At 50.5% G+C, this 27,112-nt stretch overlaps 1 protein-coding gene across 2 annotated transcripts in view; it reads right to left on the bottom strand.

Annotated features, from left to right (window-relative positions):
* Positions 1-27,112, bottom strand: part of meigo (Solute carrier family 35 member B1 homolog meigo) — an 82,818-nt gene that overhangs the window by 44,715 nt on the left and 10,991 nt on the right. Inside the window, exon 8 of one of the 2 annotated variants that reach the window (XM_037221424.1) lies at positions 23,459-25,064. The exons of the other annotated variant lie outside the window; for it this stretch is intronic. Within the exon in view, the coding sequence (XP_037077319.1) occupies positions 24,982-25,064 (83 nt within the window). The 3' untranslated portion in view covers positions 23,459-24,981. Of the gene's footprint in view, positions 1-23,458; positions 25,065-27,112 lie in introns of those variants that run through there. 2 annotated transcript variants of the gene reach the window in all.

The raw sequence follows: 27,112 nt of genomic DNA, 5'->3' as shown, positions 1-27,112 counted from the left end.
TGATGTAGTCCATATAGCGTTCGCGAGCACCTAACCGCCATCTTTGTGGTGTCTGTGCGTTGCAACATAGTGTGCATGACGTCAGTTTTGACAGGCAATAGAACTTTGGCCTAGTTTGCGTCACATGCTTGAAGAGATCTTTTGGAGATTTACTCCGAGTCCTGTGACTGAATGGACTTGCGGGATCGACGCCCACTCTAGCAGTGCTTGTTGCACGAGGCCCGACATCAACATCTGATCGTAAAACTCCGAGTAAACAGTAGAGTTTGGCGTCGAAAGCCTAACGTGCCACGATACTCGGGCGATCTGTCCTATCCTTTGATGACGGACGGTCGGTCGGTCCGTTCAGACCCCAGGCGCAGTCGTTGGCAACGGCCGCGGGCCATCTCGGTCCGGGGCCACTGTCGAGCGCCTAAAGGGAATCAAATCCGCGCACCACGGCTGGCTGAAATGGAATGCAGGAAATTTAACCAAGTTAGCAATCGGAACGTTTTTGATAAGAGGGCGAACAATGATTTACTGTCTCGGACCTGTGACCACAGATATAGTGCTGAATAGCACATGTTTGAACCTGGTAGAGTGGAAAGGAGAGCTTTAGGTGGAAATCTGCCCGTCCTTAGTTGTGTGTGAAGAACGTTTCCAAAATTTGAGCCGCATGAGAAGTATGTGATGCGTTCGACGGTGGCAAGCGGATGTGCTACATTTTAAAATTTATTGCATGATGCCTGTAGGTGTAGTGTGTCTGGTATTTTGCTCTATGAGCCGTTTGAGCGACCGTTGGAAATATGTTCTGTTCTCGGATAGAGTTAACGTTCCGGACATTCAGAGCGTTCTTCGAGTGAGTGTTATGAATGTTCGCGGGAGAATCTGCGTGACGTAGTGTGGTTGCTGGCTTTTGTTCTGTGGCGAACGCATTAATCTTTAGTGGTCCTGTGGATGTGATTTGTGGCTGTTGTCGGGTACGCTCAAAAATTCATAGGCTCACTGATGAGTTAGGCTGCTTCAGAGTTCACGTGCCGGTTATACGTGCGAGCACCTTTGTGTAGAATGGGCGTCGGTGGAAGTGCTTGACTGCCATCTTGCCGAAAATAACCGTTGACAATACCTATCTCAGCCTGACTGGCGAGAAGAAGTGGTACGAGCGGGGTCGTCACTAGTCTTGCCATCACACCAGGAAGTGGGCGATCTGCTTCACCTGGTCGGCTCTCACGGTTTCGAAAGGCAACAGTCGACAAAACTCTGAAGCCCCTCTCAGGCTGCTGTTTAAATAAACGACCTTTTGATGTATAATTCGCGACTACAGCTCTAATTACAAAACCACACGCAGTCTGCGAAGGGCAGCAATGTTTGCACGCAGGCGGGCGGCGACTGCGTAATTCGGGCACCGTGTTGGCGTAAATTCGGCATATGTGTAGCATGTGCCTATACGTAGTATATGACGCGTCGGCCACGTGCCACGTGTCAACATGGCGCTACAAGTAGAAAATGCACAATCAACTTCTGTTTGTATCTATCTCATCGGATGATTACGTCATCAAAAAACAAATTAAGGGTGACTCCGGGACGTCCCCGGTGGCGAAATATCCAAGGTTGTTCTGGTTTTAGATGTAGGCGCATACTTCAAAAAACATGCGCCTGAGTTAGAAACAAATTCGTAAAGCTACGCATACCCCGCACAAACTAAGGAGTATACAACAATCACAGATATAAACACATGTTCGTTAACATGAACAGAAATGTCACAGCCCCATGTCTCGAATGAAAAACATGGATTCGCTCCAATCCCAATTTAGGCCGAACGCACTTGGTCGACTAATATATTTTTTAAACGGTAAAGTACAGTAATAGTGGGTGGCGATATAAAATACGACCACCGTTACATTGTTTGGGGAGATAACTCTCAGAACCAGATCTAAGCATTTGGGTTCGGGATATTGGAATATCGCCCCAATACTCAGCCAGGGGGTACTTGACTTTTGTAGTAAGCATAAACGACCTGTATTAGCCTGCTTTTGGATCGGTATAGCCATCTGTTATCATCCCGATAGTTGTAAAAGAACACAAATGTAAGATGCACACATAATGCAGACTTAACTACACCAGGACTGGACTCCCAAAGCCAAAACGAACCCTCAGCTCCATTCAGAACCGATCCTCCTAATGTTCTCAGCCCGAAAAGCGAAAGCAGCTTGACGTGGATTGTTTCAATACCCCAACCCGCGCGCTTAGATCAGGTCTTACCAATTTGGTTGGCGATCATTTTAGTCCTTAAAACTTTGTTATGCGCCGCAATAATACCATGTTGTATTATAATGCATTCCATATAATACTATAATTCATTACATTTAATATATATCATATATAATATAAAATATAATATTATAATTCATTACATATAATTCCAATAAATAATTCCAAATACCATAATGCATTCCATTAACATGACATAAAACAGCATCCTAGCATCCGTTCCCAAAAACGGAGCGCCTGCCGGCCGCATCACGACAGCCGATCAGCCGCCGGCCGCATCACGGCGGCCAATCAGCCGCCGGGGGATAGGGGAACTCGGACGGTTGCCCCGGAGCCCATGTCGCCTTGCGCTGAGATCACCGACTAACAAGCTCGGCTGCATTGTCCCTTCCAAGGATTACACATGTAACTGTTGTTGAATGAAACAAGTTATATAAAACACACTTCTGTGAACTCTGGGCTTCGAGTTTTAGCGGTTTGTCGTATGCCCTAACCTTGAAAATGTCGCTGAATAAGGCAGTTGCATATTAACGACTACCTCCAGGCAATTGTGGAAAAGGACATCCTAGAATTAAAAAAAAAACGGAACTTTTGCGGGTCGTATCTCGGACAGCCAATCCTGCCCCACGTTACAGTGGAATGGGGACGGTTGTCCGCGAGCTGCTGCTGACTTGCATGAACACCGCCGGCTTCTCACCCCGGATGTAGTGTCCCTCCAATGAGGCGGATACGCAACTGTTGTCAACAAGAACTAATCTTTGTAAGAAACGTTTTCTGTCGACGTCGTGGTATGAGGTTTGATAATCCATTATGTCCTTTTGCCCTTTTTGGACCTCAACGAGATCATTGTGTTCTGTAAGCCATTTCTAAAAAATAACAGAAGTCAACATGACTGAGAGTCTAAGTGATCATTCTTCACCCGTCACACATGTCAGAATGGCATGTAATAGCGTTTTATACGTAGTTTAACCACGTGATATGTAAAACGAATGAGCAACAAATAAAAAAAAAACAATAGCAATGGCAAAAAACAATAGCTTTGTTTATCACAAAGCGCAACAACCAATTTACGCGATTGCAATAATGCATCAAAATGTGTGCTATGTCTGTCAGCCCGGCGCCACGCTGTAGAGCCGCTACAGAGCGCGGGCTGTGCCGCGTCTGACCGTGTGCGGTGGCCGGCAGTACTGCCAGCGGGCGCCGGAGCTGGCGCCGTGCGCGCCGGCCGGGCTGGCCGTCACCGACGAGCTGGTGACGTTCCGCGACGAGGCGGCCAGCCTGGCGCACCACCAGCTGCTGCACTGCCGCTGCCCGGACGGCCACCAGCTGCAGCAGACCGACGCGCAGTGGCGCGAGCTGGCGGACAGTGACGTCATCGTCACCAAGAAAGTGTGCAACGAGGTGAGGGCTATCGCTTAACGCTTAACGGACGACCTTAAATAGGTGGTGCTCACCTGGCGGCAGGGCGAAGCCAACCGCGTGGACAGCGGCCGCGTTCTAGAGGTTTACAACTCCAACCCGTATGCTGTGGCTGTAATACCTGAATGTTTTTTTTTATACAGCATGTGGCACAACGTCTGTCCTCACGTAAATATTCCAAAACCGATTGACAACATTTAGCGTGACGGACTGTTTTCAGATATGAACACCACTTCCACGTTCCTGGTCCACTAACATGACTTAAAGAAGGCGTGAATGATACCCCCAAAAAAGCATGACAGCATCATGACACACGATAGACCGTCGCACCGCAAAAGTCCACGACAGATGCTGGGTATCCCCCACCCCACGCCCTTTTCGATCAGCCCTTGGTTCGTTCATGTCCTGATGTGGCATGCACATTACTCCACTGAAAATCTCCCGAAGGATGTGATGTTTAACGACAAATCGCTCGGCATTGCATTCAGCAATCACATCGACTCAGTACACAACTGTCTGCCTTATGACTTCAACATCATTACCGACCATGCACGAGAATAGGCAATAACTTTTGATGCTGCAAATACTCAGCAAACGTCCCTCACTGACCAAATGCACGGATTTCTGCACTCATCTCCTCTGGAGGACCAGTTACGACCACCGAATCACACAAACACAAGGTTTTAAATCGTGCGTAGAATTCCATTTTAATGATGACGCCCAATGAATAAGCATAGCATCAACCCCTGAATGCTACCACCACTTGGCGCACTCCGCAAACGAAGCTTACCGGAATGTATCTCACTTACATAATACCGCCCTTTCAAGGCCACCGAGCAGGGAAAATGGCTGACACTATCCCCGAAATGGCCTAAAACCTGGTTGGCCGCGGATTTGACCGATCTTTCCCCCAGAGTTGGGGACCCGGCGAACTACACAGGAACATTTATCCCTGCGCACTTTATTGGTGCGATATCATTTATGATAATCGTGTGACAGGGAACTTTGAGTTAGGTCGCTGGAGACGACGGACATGAGCAGCTTTCAAAGAGACAGTAACCCCCATCCTTCCGTGGCCTTCAGTCGAAAATAGGTGGCATTTACAATACAAAATTAGCCCTTCTATCCAAAATTAGCCAATTAGCCCTTCTATCCAACGGCCGCAGTTTTCAAATTCAGGAAGCTTCAGAACCTTATCGCTCATGTGATTCTAGGGTGGAGGGCACCTAACACGTTTCACGCGCATCATACGGCACTTCCTATGACCAACGTTGGCACTGGGCTTTACATCCAGATTTGGCACACCTACGCACTGACTTCATAGAAGCACCGCTCTTGCAAAGTTATTAACACTATTGTAAAGCTACGACCTTTACAAAGTTCCATGTTCTGCTACTTCCAAGTTGTTCTCACACGGGAACAGAACTTTTACCAGGATATCCGTTCACTCGCGTAATCAATCCTGCCACTATCCCCGAACTTGGCGCACCTCATACGAGCACCATACATGCAGGAAACGTAGCCTCTTCATGCGTCATCAGACTTGTGCACTCGCCCGATATTACCAGCAGTGTGTACGTGTCTTCGAAATAAGGTGCGTGCGACGTTGCTGTTGTTGTTGATGCTGATGCTGATGATGCTCCTCTTTCTGTTGTTGTCATGACTTGTTGTTGCTGCTGCTGCTGCTGTTATTGATATTGTCGGGGATGACTCGCTGATGCCGTGAGTTGGGAAGGGCTGGAAAGACGCGGGTGGGTTTCATATGGCAGTGCACAATACCGTGATGCTGGTATTCCTTAGGATGGGTGTGATGAGTGTCTAGCCATGCCGTTCACATACGTGACGTACGACATATATAATTGGCACACACGTTCGGTCAGACTCTGCCCCAGCATTTCGTCAGCTAGCGAGCCATCCGGGCTATATGGTCGGTCTATCAAGTGGCTCGCTGAAAATAATATGTCTGATGAGAAGTGCAATGTCCATACAAAACAGCTATGTATCCACCACGATGTGCACCACGATGGCCAAGTATCGTCCACCTACGCATTGGAGGCCCGTATACGATTGCCAAAGCTCTTCCACTTGCAGTTAAGAAGCTGTTATATCTGGCAACACTGACAGCTGCCACTTGTCAGATGCTAGTGAAAAGATGGCATTTACCACGGGGATGGTTACCAATTATACTTGTCTTATCTTATGTCTTATCATTGTATTGCTAAAGCCATGAAGACCTGTCTACCCCTGTTCTCTCCACTGATACGGCTTGTGTAGCTCTTGACATATAGCCGCACGTGCCAATCCAACAATCGCCTTCAGCCCTTTGACCCGACATATCGCAGGTCACATGTGTCGATGTCAGCCATTGTCAGCCATTGTCAGCCATTGTCTAGCTGGCAGAGCTTTCCGGGAGCTGTTCAGCGTCGTCATTTGTACTGCCGTAGCGTGCTTAGTTCTTAAGATAACGGGAGGGTTTTGTTGATCGCTGGGATGACCGATTGGACCTGTTCTGCCAAATCAAAAGTCATATCACCGTTGTTCGGGTAAAACTTAGCTGGTTGTGTTCGGCAAGAACTCTCCAATTCGTGCCTTCGCGTGCCTCTATTAAATTTAAGCAATTACAAGTAAATTCGGCGTAGCTCTAGTTGGTCATTTCTAGTTTTTGAAATATTGGGTGTAGGCTGCATCTGAGAATCTCTCCTCATGGGGCAGATGTGGTTGTGTGTCTACGTGAGTTATAGATCAGGGGTTAACAATGTCCTTCGCGCTAACAAACAGATTGGACAAGTCAGGCTGAACGGGGCTTTACAATCACACATATATATATATATATATATATATATATATATATATATATATATATATATGTGTGTGTGTGTGTGTGTGTATACATATGCAGGTAGATATATGTACGTATGTTATATATATATATATATATATATATATATATATATATATATATATATATATATACCCTGTCCGGTGGCACTGGATAACGGGCTCAGCCTACTTCTCCTAGACCAATGAGGCGGCAAAAACAGAGGCGCAGTCTCTGTTTTACCTCGACACCCGCTCTCCTCCCCCACCCCTCCCCATCATATATCTGTGCAACTGCGCGTTCGCTTGTCATATTATCACACTACACGCAAACTGAGGAGACAGTCTGATGGGACTTGCGATTGGCTGTTCCAGATGGCGCAGTGCGGGGCTGACCAGCACTGCAAGTTCATCACCAGGACCGCCGGCACCAGTCTGGTGCAGGTGAACTGCGCGTGCCCAGCGCGGCAGACGTGTCCTTCCATCACCAGCCTCGGCGTCCAGTCGCAGTCGCTCGGACGCGGCTCTCTGCAGTCCGTATTCTGCCGGTAAAACGGCAGAATACGGACTGCAGAGAGCCGCGTCCGAGCCAGAGGGAGGCGGCGTATTCTGCCCCCCTCTGCCCCTCCAGGCCATGCCTATCCTCGTGGAACGGCTTTCAAGATGCCGGTTCTATCCTCGTGGAACGGCTTTCAAGATGCCGGTTCTATCCTCGTGGAACTACATTTGACCGCGGTCTCTCGTGACCGGTCCGTCTCTGGGCGACGTAGCGCCGTTACGCCGCGGTCCGCTCCCCCAATTCATCCCCTGCCGGCGCAGCCACCCCGACGGGGCCCACTGACAACCAAGCTCCAGCGGACGCGTTTGCCCATGAGGCTGGGGCAACGCTGTGCGCGCTGGACGGAGCCGCTCCGGATCCGCAGCACGCCGGCTCTGTTCAAGTGCGGCCGGGTGTTGTCTCAACATCTGAGCGGATAATCTTCCGGTCGCCACCGGGACAAATTTTCGGCGAGCGCCTTTTAATGGCTTCTTGGAAGCGTTTTGATGGTGCACTTCCAGTAGAGAAGAGCCTGTTGCGCCGTTGGTTGCTGCGCTCTCGCACCTCGGCTAGGGCCAGTTCCATGCGCGCCGTGTCCCAGAGGTGTTCCAGTGCTGCAAGATGAATCGGACACAAAGTGCTGGGTCTAGAAACTGGACAAAATTAATTTGCTGCCGGAACTAAACACGAGCTTGAGTGTCGCAGGAGCAGTTCCGACAATGGCGTTCGTTATGGGTTGCGCTGCAGAGCCGGGATTCCCCTCGGATAGTGTGTCAATGAAATAATGATGCCTGTGTGACGCCTAATTAGGACGCGAGAGGCTGGCCTGTGCATTCCGCTAACGTTGTCGAGCTTGATTCGAAGTGAGCAATCACATATTTGTAGTACAACACGCTGTACTGCTCCGTGAAACACTGCGATGTATTTGTAATGCACTCTAATCATATTTATCTTTTTTGTGTTTGCTTGTTCATTGTTGTCCAGGCCTCAGTATTGCTGGGTCTTCATGTCCGAGTAACATGCTCCATTTAAGCCGGAAGAGATTGCAGCTTATTGCTATCCTGACCGACCATGTCACAGAGTGTAAGTGCATTTTTAAGCCTGGCTCTACAATCGCTGTTTCTGAATATCCAAGTCCACCTTTTGAGTATGTGCTGTTTGCGTGCTTGTTGGCTCCGGATCTTGATATGGTGTTTTATAGTCGTCGCGCTCGCTGAAATTGTTATCCACCCAAAATGTATAATACCCCATCGTTTGCTTCGCTAGATTACGGAGCTTTACGGCTACGGCGCGCAAAATGAGTTTGGGTTGCATGCCCCTCACAAAACTGAACAATATAATTATGATAAAGCATGTACGAAACAGCAATCAAAACCAGAGAACAGTCTTTTTCCAAAGGCGAAGGCTGTATTTAAATGCAAATGCATCTGAATGTACTGGCTGATGTATTAACGACGCGTACAACTTTATGAAGAACGTATGTGCCTAAATATGAATGTTAGCTGGCTTGCTGCTTTGAATTAGGTAATGAAACCTTAGGTATATTCAAGTTATTTTATACATGGTAACACAGTGAATAATGCGGAATGGTATTGATCACTCATCGAAAGTATTGACCATGCATCGGAAGCATTGATCAAAAGATTAAAAATACGGCCATGTAGTACTGATCAAAACCAGCAGAGCAAACATTTGATAATTTACCTTAATTTTTTCACACTTGGGCTGGGTTGGAACTATCAGTCAAGGTGAATTGTTGATCCAAAGCCAAAGTCTACTAAAAGAAAGCAAGATCACGACCAGGCTGCGATCGACAAATTGGCGATGGCAAAGTGACAGCTGTGTTCGTCTCTTCAATAAACAGGAACTTTTAGGACAGCCACTTCATAGTTTAAGAGTTGTAACTGTGAAAAACTAAATGCACAAAACTGGACGACGGACGAAAAACAGATCGGCACTGGTTCATTTCGTTCAGGTTCAATCACCCCGAGTCCTCTCGGTTCAGTTCGATCCGGAACGCTACAGAACGGAGCGGAACACAACACAACGCAACGCAACGCAACGCAACGGAGTGTGACGGGACGGGACGGGACGGGACGGGACGGGACGGGACGGGACGGGGCGGGATGGGGGCGGGCGGGGTGGAATGGATCATGTACAGTTACTGGTTTGTCCCGTCCCGCCCGTCGTGTCCACGTCCGATGGAAATGGATCATCCAGCGCCGGACTCCGTACCGTTTCTGTTTGATTTTGGCCGTCCCGGCACGCCGCGTACGTGCATCTGTGGATGCAGGACACTGTGACGTAACAGGAAGCATTGGGCCATGCAACTTACACTGACGATTAGCCGTGTCCACCGCGACCTACATCCATCTCAAATAGCCGGGTTTTTCGGCAATGTTTCGGCCACACCTGCCGAAGCCAGACATAATTGTAATGCCGTCGATTTCGTTGGCCAAATTTTTAAATATGCCAACCGTTACCCGAGTGATAGCTCGCCGTCAAGGCATTGGTGAATCACTGTGCCAAATTAGTGCACATTTGCTATTCAGTTATCACGGACGGCAAACTTCCCAACGCATTAATATACCTCCGGATTATCGTTGGCCGGACGAGTCTCACACCATTACCATCATCTGCATAACGTCGGGAAAGCCCGCGTCCTCGCTCGCCCACGTCCCACAGGGCAGCCTGGTAATTTGTACTAAAATGCCGGAACGTCGGGAATCCGAGGCCCTGTTTGATCGCATTCAGCCACTCCGATGGCCTGTGCGGCGCAACTCAGACAAGGGCACTAGGGAGAAGAAGCAGCGGCTTTACCAGCGTGCGTGGCAGAGTCGTTGCAAACTAGACTGTCATAGCTTAAAACTTCGCTCAGCTGCCGCTGCATTTATCACTTATGCATGTTTATACGACAACTGCATGAAGTTCGAGGGGTTAATGTGATAAATGAGCGCCCCTTTCTCAACTAAGTCACTAAAAACTGACGCTGGCATGTCTTACCTCAGCACATAATGGCCGCACTGCCGTCGATAGAATTTGGGGTTGGGGGGGGTTGGGGGCAAAATGTGTATGATGCAGTTAGTAGCCAATGAATTGCATGCGTTTCTTATTTTCAGTAACGTCCTTTTCATGGCAAAAACCTATTTCTGGATAATGTATTCATTTGTAACGATGCATTTTTAGAGAGGCGAGCAAAACATGTGGTTTAGTGCTGTAAGAGTACGACAAAAAAGGTAACTAGTCACAGAGGAAAGACAAAGCAGCACAAAAGAAGAAACGCATAAAGAAAACGCTCAGCGAGGTTTTGGGAAGTGATGATTTAGGGTCAATCACATGTCTCTCTCTGAAATTATGTATGTCATATAGTTTTCGAGGTCAACGCTTATGGAAACCACGAAAGCGCTCACAATTTTCAGTTATAGCTCTGTCACACTGCCAGGCCTGTGCAGCCTCCAGACCTACATTTACTGCATGTTTACTGCAGGATCATGTACGTATCCACAGCCATGGCATTTGGATGCCTGATAGTTTGCCTTGGCTTCTTAAAACGCACTAGTTTTGTGAATCACGGCGACGCAGTCATACCTCCCTCTCGCATACCGAAATACGAAATCGGTGTGTAGTTGGCCATAATGCGCTCACGCAACTTGTTATGTAACATCTAGTTTAGATGTATTCACGAGAAAAGAGCGCCAAAAATACATGTGGCTATCCCAAATCATGTACGCGCACGTTCTAGACACACCACATTTGCATTGCCAATACCTATGCATTGCAGTTAATGGCTGGCTGAATACGGCGCCGTTCGGATGGGTGGGTGGGGGGGGGGGGGGGGGGGTAGGTAAATTTTATTTCCCTGAGATCTCAAAAGGCATGCACGAAAGAAGCATGCACAAGATTAACAGAATAGAAAGACTCGCATGCAAACCCCTTGCAACAAACTTTGAGGTTCTTAGATCATGATCTTCGCGTCAAATAAGGTGAAACAAGGTGAAACCCTAGGTCCGTGGGTTATGTTCCCTCATATCTCCTTACGCAACCAATTTTAACATGGATATCTCTGCTAAGCAAAATGTCGCTGGTATTTCTTTAAGGTCAGTGACCTTTCATCTTGAGCAGGTCACGATTACCAAAATTCTGTGAGATCTTTTCGACTTTCCGTTTTCAGTGAGCGTCAAGGACAACGCTAGGGAGTATGTACCTAAAAACAAGAAGGTCTATCTGTGGCTGTTTATCATTTGGTTGTGACCGCGACCTGATGTTCATGCCCGGTCCTATGTGGATGCGACCAGTCATAATCCTAAGTTCAGTTACTTATTTCAGAGAGACCATCTTAAAGATGCACTACTTTTTCTAGCACTCCATTATCGTATGAGACTGAACAATACCCTACAGCGAATTGCTTTTGATTACAAACGTGGCGTGACTTTGACTCGCCACAGGTCAGTGGCCTCACAAGGGCCAACTTGTGATTTACAAGTTATATATGATTTGTTTGCAAAGCTTGATGGGCGCGCTGTTCGGAACATATTTTTTAAAAGAACCTCGGGAGGGGGTCAAACTGAACCTCCACAGAGCACGTGTTGAGCCCATGTACCTCACGTTAGGCCTTCACCTTGCCTTGGACCTAACCCTCACGAATCTCTTACAGACCTTTGGCCAAATACGCTTAGGCAGCTGCCCACCTATTAAAAATGCTCCTGTCCGCACGCCTCAATGACGGCAAATCACAGCCCGCTGTTTTTCTGGGGGACACTATTTCCAACTGTTATGCCCCCAAACGGCAAGCGACCCTCACTCGCTTCAGTTCGGACGTACGGCAAGGAAACGTCCGTCTCGTCAATGGCATGTGAGACGTAGGCTGATTGAAACAGCGTTGCGAGTTGAGTGTTGAGTTGCGTTGAAACAGCGCTGCGAGTTGAGCTGGCTCATGCCCATGCGAGTTCACTTATGCACGCATGCCACGTGCTCAGTGGTCAATGCGCTCACCCACGCTCAGCCAGCTCAACTACCGCGGGCGGCACTGGCAATGATCGTGCTTTCGAATGTTCACTATTAATCTGGATCTGCGTCACGAGTGTTACTCCGACCGAACAATATTTTTCAGACGCAGCACCTGTGCAGCGCCCGCTGTGCATGCCGCAGTGGAGCATTAGAGCTTTAGAAGCATGGGCCTGACAGCGACAAAGTCGGGGAGAGTGGGGCGAGCTCCAGAGCTGGATGCGTTCACAAATGTTTCTCCCGCTAAGGGATACCTACCAGCGCGGAACAAAACTTGGGAGAAGGACGATGACGGCATACAACCGACCATTAAGGGCATTTGACGTACCCCTCACCCCTAAAAAAGAAATTGGGCGCAATGGCTGTCGTTCACAGCCGGCGACAGCTGCAGCGACGAGTTTTATATGGCTGATCCGTGCCATCGAAACTTGCTTAGGTAGTCATACTGGAAGGACCCAAAGCTATCAAATGAACAGCCCGCGGGCATGGTGGGATCTGGCACAGTGCCAACGACCACAGGGCGGATGCAGCTAGGCACGGAAGCATCGCTGGTTATCGCCGGCACACCGTCAGTCCGCCGAAACACCGCCAGCCGCCGCCGGAACACCGCCAGCCGCCACCGGAACACCGCCAGCCGCCGCCGGAACACCACCAGCCGTCGCCGGAACGCCACCAGCCGTCGCCGGAACACCACCAGCCGTCGCCGGAACACCGCCAGCCGCCGCCGCAATACCAGCGGCCGTCGCCGGAACACCGCCTGCAGCTGCCGTAACACCGCCGGCCGCAGCTGCCGGCGCAGATCTCCGATATCTTGCCTCGTCGCAATGCAGACGGAATTCGACTGCCGGGTGATCTTGTAGCTCGGGAGACCATTTTCGTGAAGACCGCCTATGCCAACTTTTTCATGGCTAGTAACTGGTTGAAGAGCTCGCACCCCGACCGCGTTGGCGACTCGCTTGCAAAGAGACGACCACCGTATGCTGTCCGCGCGTCTTTGGCTTCAAACTAGCGCGATTTAATCACGGGATATCCCATCGGCCAAGCGACTCAGTACAGGACGGTGACGTCACCGGGCCTTCCCGGTCCGCCGTCCCCGCGTCGCCGACTCCGTCGCCACATCACAGCGGAAAGACCGCATTCAGCGCGGTACTGAAGTGTTTCAAAGCTTGATTTAAGTGTTGAGCAAGGGTGCAGCGTATTTGTGTTTCTACTGGTTTGCAAGTGAGGCATGCCACGACATCTGTGACATGACTGGTGCGTGCGATTTCTGGCTGCGAGGCGTGGATTCCAGTTAGCTTGGACTGGCGTCCCGCTGGCTTGGCCTGGCTCGCCAGTGTCCATTCATTCGCTAGCTGTGGAACTGCTGCGCTTCCGGCGATGTATGACGTCCAGCGCCGGGACTTGGAGCTCCGACGGCCACGGTCGGTGCGCCGGCGGTAGCAGAAGTTGCCGGTGTCGGCGAACTTGATGGTGCGGTCTCGGGTAGCTGATGGACTCAGCTGCCTGCTTCCTCTAACGAATGCTGCATCCTTGCCTTGGAAGGATGGGGCGACTCCGACCAAACTACTCACTGGGACGTTTGGGTTCGTCGCTGTCGCTGCCGCCCGCTGTTGGTGCGGCTCGCATCTATTACGCTGGGTTCGGCCGATGTTGACGGACCAGCATCACGCGACTGTAGATCGCGCGATGCCATCAACGCGATTTGCATGATACCGTGGCGCAACTGTCAGTACGCCACGAACGATGCTGGTGACGTGGTCATGATCTGATGTCCACTAAACTGCTGCAGCTACCTCTGCGCCCACCTAATTCACCAAAATCCGTTCGGATTTCAGAAGAACAAAACTACTTACATGCCAATTCTTCGGCCCCAGGAAACTATCACTAAGACTTTTGAAGAAGGAAAAATATGCTAGGGTTGTATTTATATTTGAAAAAAATCGATGCTGTTAACATAAACCTTCTTCTACGTAAACTTACCAAATACGGTGTTTGACTAAAATATCATGAAGTCCTTTCTTCTTATTTGTCTGGCAGAACTCAATGTGAAAAATCAGGAATTATGTATCATCATTAACGAATGTAACGATGGCTGTACCCCAAGGATCAGTTCTTGACCCAGCTCCGTTCATAATGTACATGAATGATTTGCCTAAATTGATGAGTAACACGATTTGCCTCTCTTACGCTGATGCTATCGCGATTAGTTGTTTAAAAAAGTATTGTTGAACTTCAGAGCAATGTCACTGCACTTTTGCTTCTAATAACTTGCTGGTTTAGTGCTAATTTACTTTCACTGAACGTATACAAAATTTACACAGCATTATACTACTATTTCTTCGCATTTCCAACTAAATGTGCAAATTAACAATTTACCTATTAAAGAGAAAAAGGAATTGAATGCCCTGGTGTGCTCATTGATAAATCTCCTAAATCTACGCGTCACATTTATTTTGCTGCAAGCGTATTAGGTAGAAATATTCGAATAAGTAGGATTGGGTGTTTCGTTGATAAAACAACGTCACATCTACTCTAAAACACTTTAATTCTTCCTTATTTCAGTTACTGCTGCTTGACTTCGGGTGTAACTTATGCTTCTCAACTAGATCGGTTCGTAATTTTACATAAAAGGGCTGTGCGTCTGATAAAAAACGTGTACCCTCCACAAAGCTCCGAGCCAACCTTTAAACGATGCAACATTTGGAAATGGTCGGATATCGGTAAATCCCAAATGTTAATTGTGATGCACAAATTTCCGGCTTCGCAGTTTCCTGCATCATTCGATTCAATATACAAGCTCTATAAATCAAATGAAATGGATATGAGGGGAGTAAAACATTTAGACCAGCCTTTCTCTAATCGTAATTAAAGATTATTTACAACATCTTGCCTTGGCCCTAAGCTGTGGAGCGAAAATCCAGGACCACTCACTGCGCTCATACTAACATGCTGGCTTGCAGCTTGCCTCACCTGAAAACCAGACAAAGCACCATCTCATTGAGTCCATACAGTGTGGTCCCTTTGTCTAAAAAGCACCTAGCAGTCGTTATATATGACATACGTCTGGCATTCGTCTAACATGGCCTTTCACGCTGGGTGCGGGTAAATGGCCAGGGTAGTGCTGAACAGACGCGAAAGAATAAACCGTGTTTATCAAGGCAAAAACAGCGTGACGTGGCGGAACAGTCTGTAACATACGACGCACTATACTACTTTCCAGGACAGGGAAAGCAGCGAAACGGACCCATCATCAAAAATATCCGTCTTGTCACTTAAAAGACGGGAGAACATTCGCCTGCTCTGATGTCTCCCAGAATACGCCAGCGCACAATCAGACGTCAGAGACGTTCTTGAGTGGGACCGTCAGGCCATTAGCACGTCTTCAGAGAGCTTTAGCGCTAACATTGTCTGCACCGCAGAACTTGTTAGAATCATTGAGTTCAGAGCTGTTCAGACAACGGCTTTGAAAAGTGTGGGTTGGTGCAGTGGGTCGGGATGATATGGAGGCGCATCGGGAAAGCTTTGCATGATGAGGTCGGTAAATATCCCAGCAAAAGCGTCGCCCGATACGGTAGCGCGATTCAAGGCGAGTGATGTGCACGAGTTCCTTGTTGAATATGGTAAAGATGGTCAGAAGCGAACTTAACTGAAGTTTATTTTGTATATTGATTTTTATTTTTGCAGGCTTAGTGCAAACATAAATAGAAGCCAATATAAGAATAATGGTCATAAATAATAGTCAATACAAAAATAGGTCGTAGATAATAGTTAATATAAAAAGGAATCATGTGCTTGCTGCTTCTTTTTATATCTGTGTTAAGTTGAGGGGAGAAAAGTGCAGTTTTTAGTTTCAAACTCATTATCACAGCACAAATTGTTGTCTCTCGAATTCAGGATAAGTGGGATTTGAAATATGTGAACATGGTGAAAGGTGGGCATGCTTTATTCAAACACTTCAGATGGAATCGGGCTGGGTCCTAGTAGTTCCAAACGCAATAAGCTCTACCTGCAAGCCAGCTGATTGGAATACTGTCGCGTGCCACGCACAGACGTCCTGCATTTAGAGGTCATATCAAGAAGTTTGTTTTACGTGACCTTGGTCTGACCTCACCTGAAATCGGGCTGGGTCCTAGTAGTTCCAAACGCAATAAGCTCTACCTGCAAGCCAGCTGATTGGAATACTGTCGCGTGCCACGCACAGACGTCCTGCATTTAGAGGTCATATCAAGAAGTTTGTTTTACGTGACCTTGGTCTGACCTCACCTGAAATCGGGCTGGGTCCAAGTAGTTCCAAACACAATAAGCTCTACCTGCAAGCCAGCTGATCGGAATACTGTCGCGTGCCACGCACAGACGTCCTGCATTTAGAGGTCATATCAAGAAGTTTGCTTTACTTGACCTTGGTCTGACCTCACCTGGACTCAACTATATCGTCAGCACCGTGGTGTAGTGCTGCAACAGGCAAACACCTTTGCTTGGAGCCTGTTCCAAACATACTCGACCATTGCTGCGGAGATAGGATGGCCGGGAACCTGTTGAAATTAAGCAATCATTTTTGACGAAATATATGGCCTAATCAGCCACGTCGCGAATTTGACGATTTCCTAGTGACAGTTGCTATGATTATCGACCACTTTAGAAACTTTCCAAGGAGCAGATTTCTTGAACCCCAAGGCAGCTATCGCCGTTAAAGAAATGCCCCGACTGATGCTGGTTTGGTGTCGATCTGCACAATACCTTCAGATTCGGAATTCCACAGGCAGCAGCTGCGTTGGACAACTTTAAATTTGTCGTGATAGCTTTAACCCAGAGAATGGGAAGCCGCTGATGATCGGCTGCCTCACATCGGATCAGGCGGCTCCGGCTCACACCAGATCAGGCGGCCCCGGCTCACACCAGATCAGGTGACTCCGGCTCACATCAGATCAGGCGGCTACGGCTCACACCAGATCAGGCGACTACGGCTCACACCAGATCAGGCGGCGACGGCTCACACCAGATCAGGCGACTCCGGCTCACACCAGATCAGGCGGCCCCGGCTCACACCAGATCCGGCGACTACAGCTCACATTGCGATTGACACTCCCATGGCACGCGTGAGACCATGCCTGGGGTGCGACTACCCATGGTCAGCTGCACACGGGAGCGCGTCAGTACGATGACCTGCTCTGGCCACACTCGCGTTCGTTTGGTCCGCTTGGTCCGGCGGGGCTTCGATCCACGGCCGCTGAATGCCTGGTTACGGCACCAATATACGCCGCGCAGCGGTCTGCCAATGGAGCCACGCAGGTTGAATGCCAATGCATGGTCAGTGGTAGCGCGGCGAGCCAGCGCGGCATTGTGCACCGGCCAAGCCGAGAAGCTCACAGTGGCGGTACAGGCCGGGACCTATATTGCGTTAGTGTCGCGGGATCTATGTCGGGTTTTAAAAATTGTATTTACTTTCTGTGAGTAGGACCGAGCACGTTCAAGCGCAGGGTTTTGTGCAATCGGATAATACGCGAAAATTGGGCCGGGCTGACAGGCTTCTATTCGCTTAATGAGAACGACTCTAATTCCTTATTTTTCAATGCCTGCTGCCTGGCGTCACGTGGGGCGCAACCCACTGCGGCGTTTCAAGATGGTTAAAATCAACCTCTGAAAGTGGGACCTCACGTACCTGATAGAGCTGTTCTAGTGTCATTGCTCAATGTCTCATGATCGGGCAAGATCGATGACGCCCGGTTGTTTCCATACCGCGTATTTATGACGTAATGCTCAATTCGGGCATCCCGTGATACATACGGTGCTGATGAATACGCTGCTGTGTTACTCGTAGCGGGATTGTAACACTGTTGTGCCAAGAATGCTTGTGGTATGAGGTTTTGAGATATTCTCCCGATTGTGGGCAAAGCTGGCCTCGTGATAATTTATGGAAAAGCGGCAATACCCCGTGCCGTGCCTGACAATATCAACGCAATCTGGTTTCAGGCCTTTTTCAGAAGGGTAAACTTAGATGCGGGGTAAATCTACAGACAAGGGTGATAAAGGCAGCGTTGTTCTCAGTCCTGCGGCAATGAACAACACAAAAAGTCTCAGTAGTGCCACAATCCGTGGCATTTGAGTGGACAAGCAGCACAGAGCGGTGATTCTACGCCACTTTAACTGAACTGACCTCTCTCGCAACTTTTCCTATCAGACGGCAACAGACGAATGGAGTTCCGGTTTGCCCTATGTATAATTGATACACATCTGCTTTTATACATAGGAAACAAGGCATATACACTATGTTTTAGTCACATAGTTACTTGCAAACCCTCGAACACACGCCGACGTCCACTGACCATGTGCTACACGGCCCCCCCCCCCCCCCCGGCGGGCTCCATGGAAAACTGTTAGGCCGCGTAAGCGCTCCTTAGCTGTCTGCTGTGGACTGATGGGGCGGCCGGCGTCGTTAGAGCGCTGTGAGCCCCGAGCGTGCCACCTGGACGACGGCCACCGACATCATCAACTTCTCCACACGGCCCGGTCTGAGCACACAGCGCAGCAGCGCCAGCTCGACGCGTATGTCGCTTTCGATTGATCGTTCAGGACGACAAATTTCCGAACCACGTTTGGAGGCTGTTTGAAGGCATTCTGCACATGTTAGCCCGGAGGAGAAAAGGCAGCACACGATGTATGGAAATAGCAGCGTACGGTGCATTCAACCACCTCAAAAGCAATATTCATCACCGGATCTCAAGTACGCCACGAGCGCTTTCACAATGCCAACAAACATCGATCTTCCACACGATTGTTGCAGCGTAGTGAGCCACGCGAACGGACGAGGTGGTGTATCCGGATGATGCGTCCGCAGGGGTGGCAGGGCTATGCCCCAACCCTCAGCTACCACCCAGTAACCGATTCAAATGGTGCAGACCGACGAGTTGAGCGAAATACGAGCTCCATCGCACGTCTATCGCTTCATTCCGGCTCGAATAGACCAGATGCGTTTGGATTAATGAAGCACTATACATCACATGAGTGTGTATCATATGAGTAAATCATCATATCTTCCCCACAGGATTGAAAACATCTCAAACAGTGAGGAAGTAGACAGGAATATCACGCTTGCGAATTTGAATTCATTGCTGATACTAACCGCGGCATTTTTAAAAAAAAAAACAGCAAAGAAAGTGGCCGGGTATTGCCGACTAGTTTTGAAGAAACGAGATTTTGTTGCAACATTCAGACAGAAACTCATTCGGAAGCTTCATGAATTGCCTGCTAAAAACTGTGTGACAGAAACCCAGGGAGCCTCCTGAGAGCACAAACGGGAACACATTCCAGAATGAAGATCTCTTCGGATATTCGCCTGCCGAGTCTTGTGTCCCTGTCTGCTGTCGGCGGGCGCCGCCCTGTGCTGCCATTCGTCCGTCGCCGACGCCCGCATGACAGTCAGCTATGCAACCGTCTGACTGACTGATTGCCATGCGACATGACTGACCGCCATGCGACCTGCTGACCACGCATGACTGAGTGCGAACTGATCGTCTGTTTTGTCGCATGCGTGTCCCGTCTTTTGAGTGTTCTGGACGTAAAATGTGAAGCCATTTTGTGCCGAAGTCCCATGCCCTTCACCCTTCCTATTCTTATCAGTTCAGTTCACTTCAGTTCACTGCATTTACGAGTTATTCCAACAAGTGCCTTATTGTCTTATTCGGTATAATTAGAATGGTGATTCATGCATCAAAGCAACATTAAAGCATGGCAACAACGCAAACATATTCGTACGTTATCAAGCATTCAGCCTTCCACACAACTTCGTCAAAACTTAACCAAATTATAAACCGTCAACACATGCTACATAACAGAAAGCAAGCAATGATTGCACAACAGGACGGCCCAGCCCTCTGTGCTGACACGAAACTCGTTGCGGTTTCACGAGGCGGTAACGGTCGGCGGTAAGCGACTCCGGCACGAGGCCGCGCGGGACGAATAATCCCTGCGTGCCATCGACAGGCAAAGAGCGGGCGGATCAAGGGCGCCCACCGCTGCCGCCCGGGTGGCACGCTAGCGCGCAGCGGCACATAGAGCGAACAGGGGCCGGATCGTCACCGGACACCGCGAGCCATTTAAGGCAGCGTCACACTTTTTGTACTTGTCAGTTATTGTTACATCAAACGCGCACGATTTGATCAGTAGCATCAGTTTTCTCGAAATCCTTCTTAATGCTCGAACCACTTCGGATCAGTGCCATGCCACTGCAGCTTTGTCAGAAAGACGCAATGGTCGACACAACAAAACGCACGGTCTAGATCAATGGAGCTGACGGTGATAATGCTTCCAACGTCCATCCGACACACCGCCCCGTCAATGGCGTCGACCAGGGCGTCTTCTGTTGAGTGGCAAGGTCTGAAAGCGCACTGCGGTGGAGCTAAAAGATCGTGAGCAATAGGATGGGACGACAGCTGCACGCACACGACTTTTTCACCCATTTTGGACAGTGCAGGGAAATTTGACGTAGGTCTGAAATTACTAGCAATGTGATGGCCAGATTTGCGAAGACGGACAACAGATTCAGGAATCGGGGAAAAACGCATGAGGCGACGGAGGTGTTGATGAAATAAAGCAAATGTGGTCCGATGACAGGGAAACGTTCCCGTAAGGCATGCGGTGCCACGCCGCCTACTACCACCGCCCTGGATGATGACAGTTCGCTCATATCTCTCGCTAGTTCGAGCAGAGTCGTCTGACGCAGCAGTGAAGGGTAGTGGTCACACACAGTGGCCTTGCTTGAAGAGGACAACTGCCGAGCCGACTGACTTCCCGCTGCCAGTGCGGCGGCGATGCGTGGGCCGACGGAAGCGAGGTGTCGGTTAAAGTCGTCGGCCTTTTCTAGTTTTCTCAATGTCTCGCCAGAAACCAGCACGGCCGGTGAGCATGGCAAAAGAAACCACAAGAAACGACGCCTCGCCGTCGCAAAGCGGCCTTTCACGCAGTTCCGAAAGCGCCAGTGGCCCGAAAGGTATGCTTCGGCCCAAGATTCGCGTCATACTCGGTACGCGTCACCGTGCTGCCGCATCAGACGTCGCGGGCCATGGCTGTCCTCAACCCATGGACAGTGAGAATGACGACAGAAATATGCGGTGTAAAGGGGGGGGGGGGCAAATGCACGTCCACCACACTCCACCATACGCGCATGAACTTGTCGCTTTCTGCCCCACTACCTCATGCCGGTAACTGGACTCCAGTCCGCCTGCAGAAGATCGAGGCAGAGCGCATGCCTGTTTACTGGGCGCCATGGACACACGGCGAAAGGCGTCGGGCGACAGCGGGGACGAATTAATGGTGCGCGGATGCTGGTGGTCAGATGGCCGGCGATCGGCTCAGTCCACACCCAGACAGATGACTCCAGGTCAGGAATGTTGGCCATGATGTGATTTAAGCGAGTAAAGGACTTAGACCTAAGAGGACCCTTCCGTGGGAGCCTCGGTCGGGTTCAGATGCGTAGGTGTCTTGATGAGTTGAAACATACTGAGGTACTGCAAAACAGAGCTAGCAAAAAGACGCAGGCCAGGGCCGTCCGCGCTGAAAAGGTCAATATTTATGTCACCCAGGCAAAAGGTCCGCCCGCCCAGGCTCACAACAGCATGTAGTTGGTCACACGGATGGGCTGTCCGGACCGTTCCTCACCGGCTGAGACGGCGGACGGTGGGGGACGCCCACAGAAACAGGGCGACGCGCGCCGCCGAGATCGACACCAAGGGCAATTGGCAGGCACAGCCTTTCCTCTTAATTGGAAGGACGACCACGGGGAGGTTTCCCGGCATAGGATGGCATCATCATCGCCTCGGGTTGCTCCGGAGCGGTCTCAACGCACCATTCTATACCCGGGAAACACCAGCCTTCTGTCCGTGGAGTATCTGATAACTACGTCTCAGTGGCACACACCATGTCAAGCTTTTGCCCCCGAAGAAAAGGAAGTACTGAGTCTATCTTGAGTACCACTGACCGTCCATTCGAGCGACCAATGCCCAGTTTATGTGACGGATCACTAGAGTTGGCAGATGACCGCTGTTGGAAAGATGACGAGTCTGTGAAGAGCGAGCCGGGTCGGTCGTGCAAGGCAGCGTGGAGCATGGCCTATTGGTGCCGAAGACGATGCATTCAGTGCCGTGGAATCGGTGCTTGTTGGCTTAGACATGTTTTGAGGTTCGAAGGTGTTCGTTGGCTACGTATCGGTTGTTGCCGTGCACTAACCGGAATCGGTTTGTCCTAGTCACGCTCTTCTTTAAGTCTTCGTAGCTGTTCGGTAGCGTGCGCACAAACTGTCCGAAATGAGTGTCTTTCCCCATCGTGTCGGTTATGGGACGTTAAAGTCAGACACTCGCCACGGCCTACAAACTTACACGTTCGACCACACGGCGGACGGACGATAGGTCATACTGATCACATGAGGCATGCGGGCGCTGTAAATTGACACTCATTAGCGCTCATCGTGCTCATAATGAGCAAACACGCGGGTCGGGGAGGGGGCCAACAGGAATGTCGGGTTTCCCACTGCACTCACAGAAGCTCGAAACGTTACAACTTGAAGTCTTACTTTAAACACAATATCGACAAGCACTGAATGTGGTCAGAAGAATATCTTGACGATCATTGAAAGGGAATGAAGGCCATACAAGGAAGGAAGGTAGAAAGGAAAGGAAGGGAAGAAGATCAGTTTCCCTGGGCCGAAAGGCCGGAAACCAACAGAAACCAAAGATGTCTCATGCCTTTTGCTGCGATCCTGCTAAACTAGAACGGATCCTGGTATCATGCGGGATCACAATGATCCGTGTTGCCGATTAAGTGATGTGTCCAAATTAGAACCGTGCCTGTCGCGGCTCGTCCCCCATCTAGCCGCATCCACGGGAGGGCCTAGCGCGCTGTCGCACCCCCCCCCCCCCCCGCCCCCGAGTCCGGCGGGGCCATATACACATCCAACTTCCAGACATCCGCTCCCACCTGCCGGGATTTTCAGAGTTGAAAATAGCGCGCTCGAGACTTTGAATTCTCTCTTGTGTACGTAACTCAAGCGTTGCCCATGCTCATGACGACACGGGAGGGTAAAACTAGGGGTAGAGGCCTCCTCATAGGATTTCGCTGCTCCCCAAGTCGTTCAGCCTAGTTGGCGTGGAGAGCTAAGCATCCAAATTCCTCCCCGTTGTTCCCCGATCCAACCCCAGCAGTTGTCATGTATCAGGTATCACGAGACAGGAAATTGAACTGTTTGTGTCGCCTGTCACGTGATGAAAGTAACAGATCACCTGTTAGCTCAGGCCTCCGAAGTAAGTGCAGATACTAGATGTTAAAAAGCGGCCACCCTCCAACGGTAAGACGCCATGCACCGGGCGCTTCTACAAGACCAAACGACACTGACAAGCTCACAAACGACCATACTGTTCACGGCTGTTCGCAAACACCGAGTGAAAAGGTGGAAACATATATTAGAGAAATAGCGCGCGTAACACAATTTGTTCGAACCAACATTCCCATGCCAAGTCATAGCCGTACAAAATACAACACAAAGTAACGCCCAAACCCGCATTTCGGCAGTCCGCAAACACCGCAACTAATGTGCCTACACCAACGAAAACAATGTCAGATCTTTGGGGAAAACGCCTTCTCCGACTTCGGGTCGCTTCCACAATTGTCCCAGCCACTGGTGATGCCACCCAACGGCTGAAGATTCGGGAGGGGCGGGGGAGGGAGGGGGAGCGGTGCAGTGTTGGCGTTTGAGATCCATTCTGACCATGCGACGCCGTGACCTTTAAGTTGAATTTAAACACCAATGAATGTCGCGTCGCTTCTCCTCCCTCCAGTGGCGCCACCTCCCGTCGTGGCGCAGGGCGTATCTAAGTACTAACGTTGCGACAACTCGCGTTCACAATGGGAAGTAGCCTCTGGATGCTAACAGCTGATAGTGGAGTATCAAGAGCAGCTGGGTTTGTAATGCGCGCCTCCAATATCGTTAAGTTGACCAGTTCACGGCACCTTAAGGATACTGAATGCGCTAAATTTTGCTGCATGCCAGCAACATCGCAATAGCAATAAAGATGAGCCTAAATCAGCCAAATAAAGCGTTCATTGAGAAGCTCCTTAGACAAAGATCATGGCGAAAAAAGACGAGCCCGATGCCGCATCCCACAATAACAATTTGTAGCCATTTGCGCAGCGTAGCCCGTCTACGGTATGGACATCAAACATCCAGCATCACTGGACACCGCGTCAGACGACGCCCCTCCAGACTCTGGGGATTACTGCACACCCAACACCTGCCATCGCTGGCAACCACCACATCACAAACCGCGCAGCGCCGCTGGAGCACAACGGAGTGCTACACACACGCCATCACAGAGCTTTTTAGCATGTAAAACATTCAAACAATGGTCACCGTAACCCTTGCAGGATTGCGGTGACCACGTCCAGCTGCGGGGTCGCGCCACTTCAGACTGCGACGATCCAAAGCGGCATCAGCGTCTCACGGAGAGAGCAGGCTCGTGGTAACATCACCACCCGGCCGCGGTCGGAGGCCGTGGTAAGTTTGACTGCGCCCTCGGGGTCTCGGGGGCCGTCCGGCAGCGCCGGACGTGGTGAAAGAGGGGTGGGGGTGACTTGGCGGCCGACGCTGCCGCGGCGTCCCGCGAACACTGCAGCCCACGAGTTATCTAGCATAACCCGTCACCTAACCGGGAACCAGTTCCCCCCACCTAAAGAAGCTATAGAGTGCAGTGGTTTATTCGACACTCGTCCCGTTACCTCCAAACAGCAAACACGGCCGCGGCCGACCGCGGTCGCACGCAGCACACCGTAGCGGCACTCGAAGCCGTCAGAACATCGGTCACCAGCGGCGGCCTCTCGAGCAGCGGTGACTGCGGGGCGGCGGCGCGCACGAGCTACGGGACGGGGACGGGGCCGGGCCGCCGGCCGCCGGTCGTCGAGGCGCAGCGTCAATGCAGCTGCCGGGCCTTGTGACCGTTGGCAGCGACGGCGGAGGGCGGCGCCTTCCCAGCCACGCTGTCCAGGACAAGACCTGTCGACAGGCACATCACAGTGTTGGAGCATCAGCAACAGACAGCCGGAAGTGCCACCGGCAGGTGTCTTGCATGTGCATGCCGCTCCCTGCATGTCCGAGGGGGCACACGGATCTGCTACGTAAACCCTCGAACGCTGAAGCGCTGATTTGACGTCAGCAAGTGGCGACGATGCATTATCCAATCGCCCACGCACGGCGCCTTTCAACGAATCAATGCTGGCAGGCTAGCCGCGGTCGCAGACATCCCGCGGCAGGGCGTGGTAATGCGCGTGTGACCTTTGGATGCGGTGCGTGGGCTGACAGCGCCGCGCCATCCATGACCTGCGTCAGCCCGCAGGTGGGCACCCAAGCACCCATTGGCAGGCTCTGGGCCAGAAACAGGCGCAGTTCGTGGGCGGACACACCGGCAGCTCCAGACCAGTGCAGTCCATCAGACAATACTCGCTCGACAGCCACAAATGCGAACCAAATGGATATTGGAGGGAGCGCGACGGAAGCCAGACGCCAATGAGGCAGCACAGTGGCAGAGTACAAATGTAGCCGCATTTCACACGTGGGATGTGGCCGGGTAGAACGAGCCAATATCAGACAGATAAGAATGACTGGCGTCTGATCAATAGCTTCACCTTACCCCGCCCTTATTCGATCAGGTCGCCTTAAACCTGGAACCGATGCATCCAGTTTGAAACAAGCTAAGCCAACTCCAGTAAAACGGCAATACTGTTGGGCGTAGTACCATTTCATGTCCACAGTAGTCCACTCACGTTCGGTCGCCAGGTAAAACCGACAGATTTTCAATACAACTACAAATAATTGCGGTGTGGTTATCCGGCTTTAAAGGAGTGTTTAGCGCTCGACAAAATTCAAGCGCATTTGACGCGATGATATGTGGCTCTACCGATAGTGTAACTGCGCAGGATCATTATTAAGATCATCACCGTAGTGTTACGAGCATACATATATACGTTGACGTACATACACGCTTTGTCTTAATGCATGCAAGCTTTAGCGTAATGAGCGATTCATTCACAAATTGCCAATGCGGGCAAGCATGAAGGCAAGGTGGGAACAGGTTGAGTAGCTACACCGCGATTAAGAAGCTACCATGCGGTGCTTGACCAAGCGGTTCCTGGACGAACACAAAGCTAAACGGCTATATTGTGGTAATCTTCAGAGCTAATACGAGCTCGTCTTTTGTACACGACTGTCGCACGCCTTTTTGGCCTAGGCTACGGCGACAATATGATGTGAAGATACAATATCGAATATGAGGGGCGCTGGATGAAAACAACCAACAGCACCTCCAACAGATAATACGACAGCATGCACAGGCCAATCTACAAGCGATTAACAATGCCTACGAGTTTCTCTGGTACCCGGTCGCCATCACGGACCGCGTGCGGGTGTCAGGGCTTCATTCCAGACACATGTCTGCATGGCCCCCACGTCCTAGCCGCAGATCTGTTTGATCTTCACAATCCAAGGCAGAAGCGCGCCCAGCTGCTTGAATGTTTCACTTTCAGGGTGCGTCGACAACTGAGGCTCTTTTAGGCCATGGCAGAACCGACCGCGACTACATAAAAACGTAGTCCTTAAAGCAAGTAAAGGGAAGGTTCTCGGTGTGTGTAGAGTGCGATATCATACAATCCTATACCCCTGGTGGGATTTGCTCCGACGACGAAAACAGCTCAATACCACATGATCGGAAAAGAAAATCTAGACCCTGAGCCATCAACGCCTTAGGGCATAAGGAGCTCATTTATAAAACGCCTTCCACCTACATGCCACAGTCGAGTTGCCGGACTGAATGACACTGACCTCACTCACAAAGTATTCCCCAATCGGTGAGCCCTGGCCACGAAAGCGGGACAGTCCACGCCAAATGGCCGACGCGGCACTGAAGATTGTCGGATGCCGCCAGAAGCACGCGGCACGGCCGACATTAGACGAGCCTCGTGCTCTAGCCCAGCAGTCTGGCGGGCAGGGTGCTGCACCCGGTACCTCGTCCGCACGGACAGTCGCGGTTGAAACCACGCGGGGACCCG

The sequence above is a fragment of the Pollicipes pollicipes genome, unplaced genomic scaffold (genome assembly GCF_011947565.3).
Source record: "Pollicipes pollicipes isolate AB1234 unplaced genomic scaffold, Ppol_2.1 Scaffold_4740;HRSCAF=5597_pilon_pilon_pilon, whole genome shotgun sequence".
In the NCBI taxonomy this organism is placed as follows: Eukaryota; Metazoa; Arthropoda; class Thecostraca; order Pollicipedomorpha; family Pollicipedidae; genus Pollicipes; species Pollicipes pollicipes.
The sequence above is the reverse complement of the archived record's forward strand: the minus strand, read 5'-3'. Positions and strand labels throughout refer to the sequence as shown.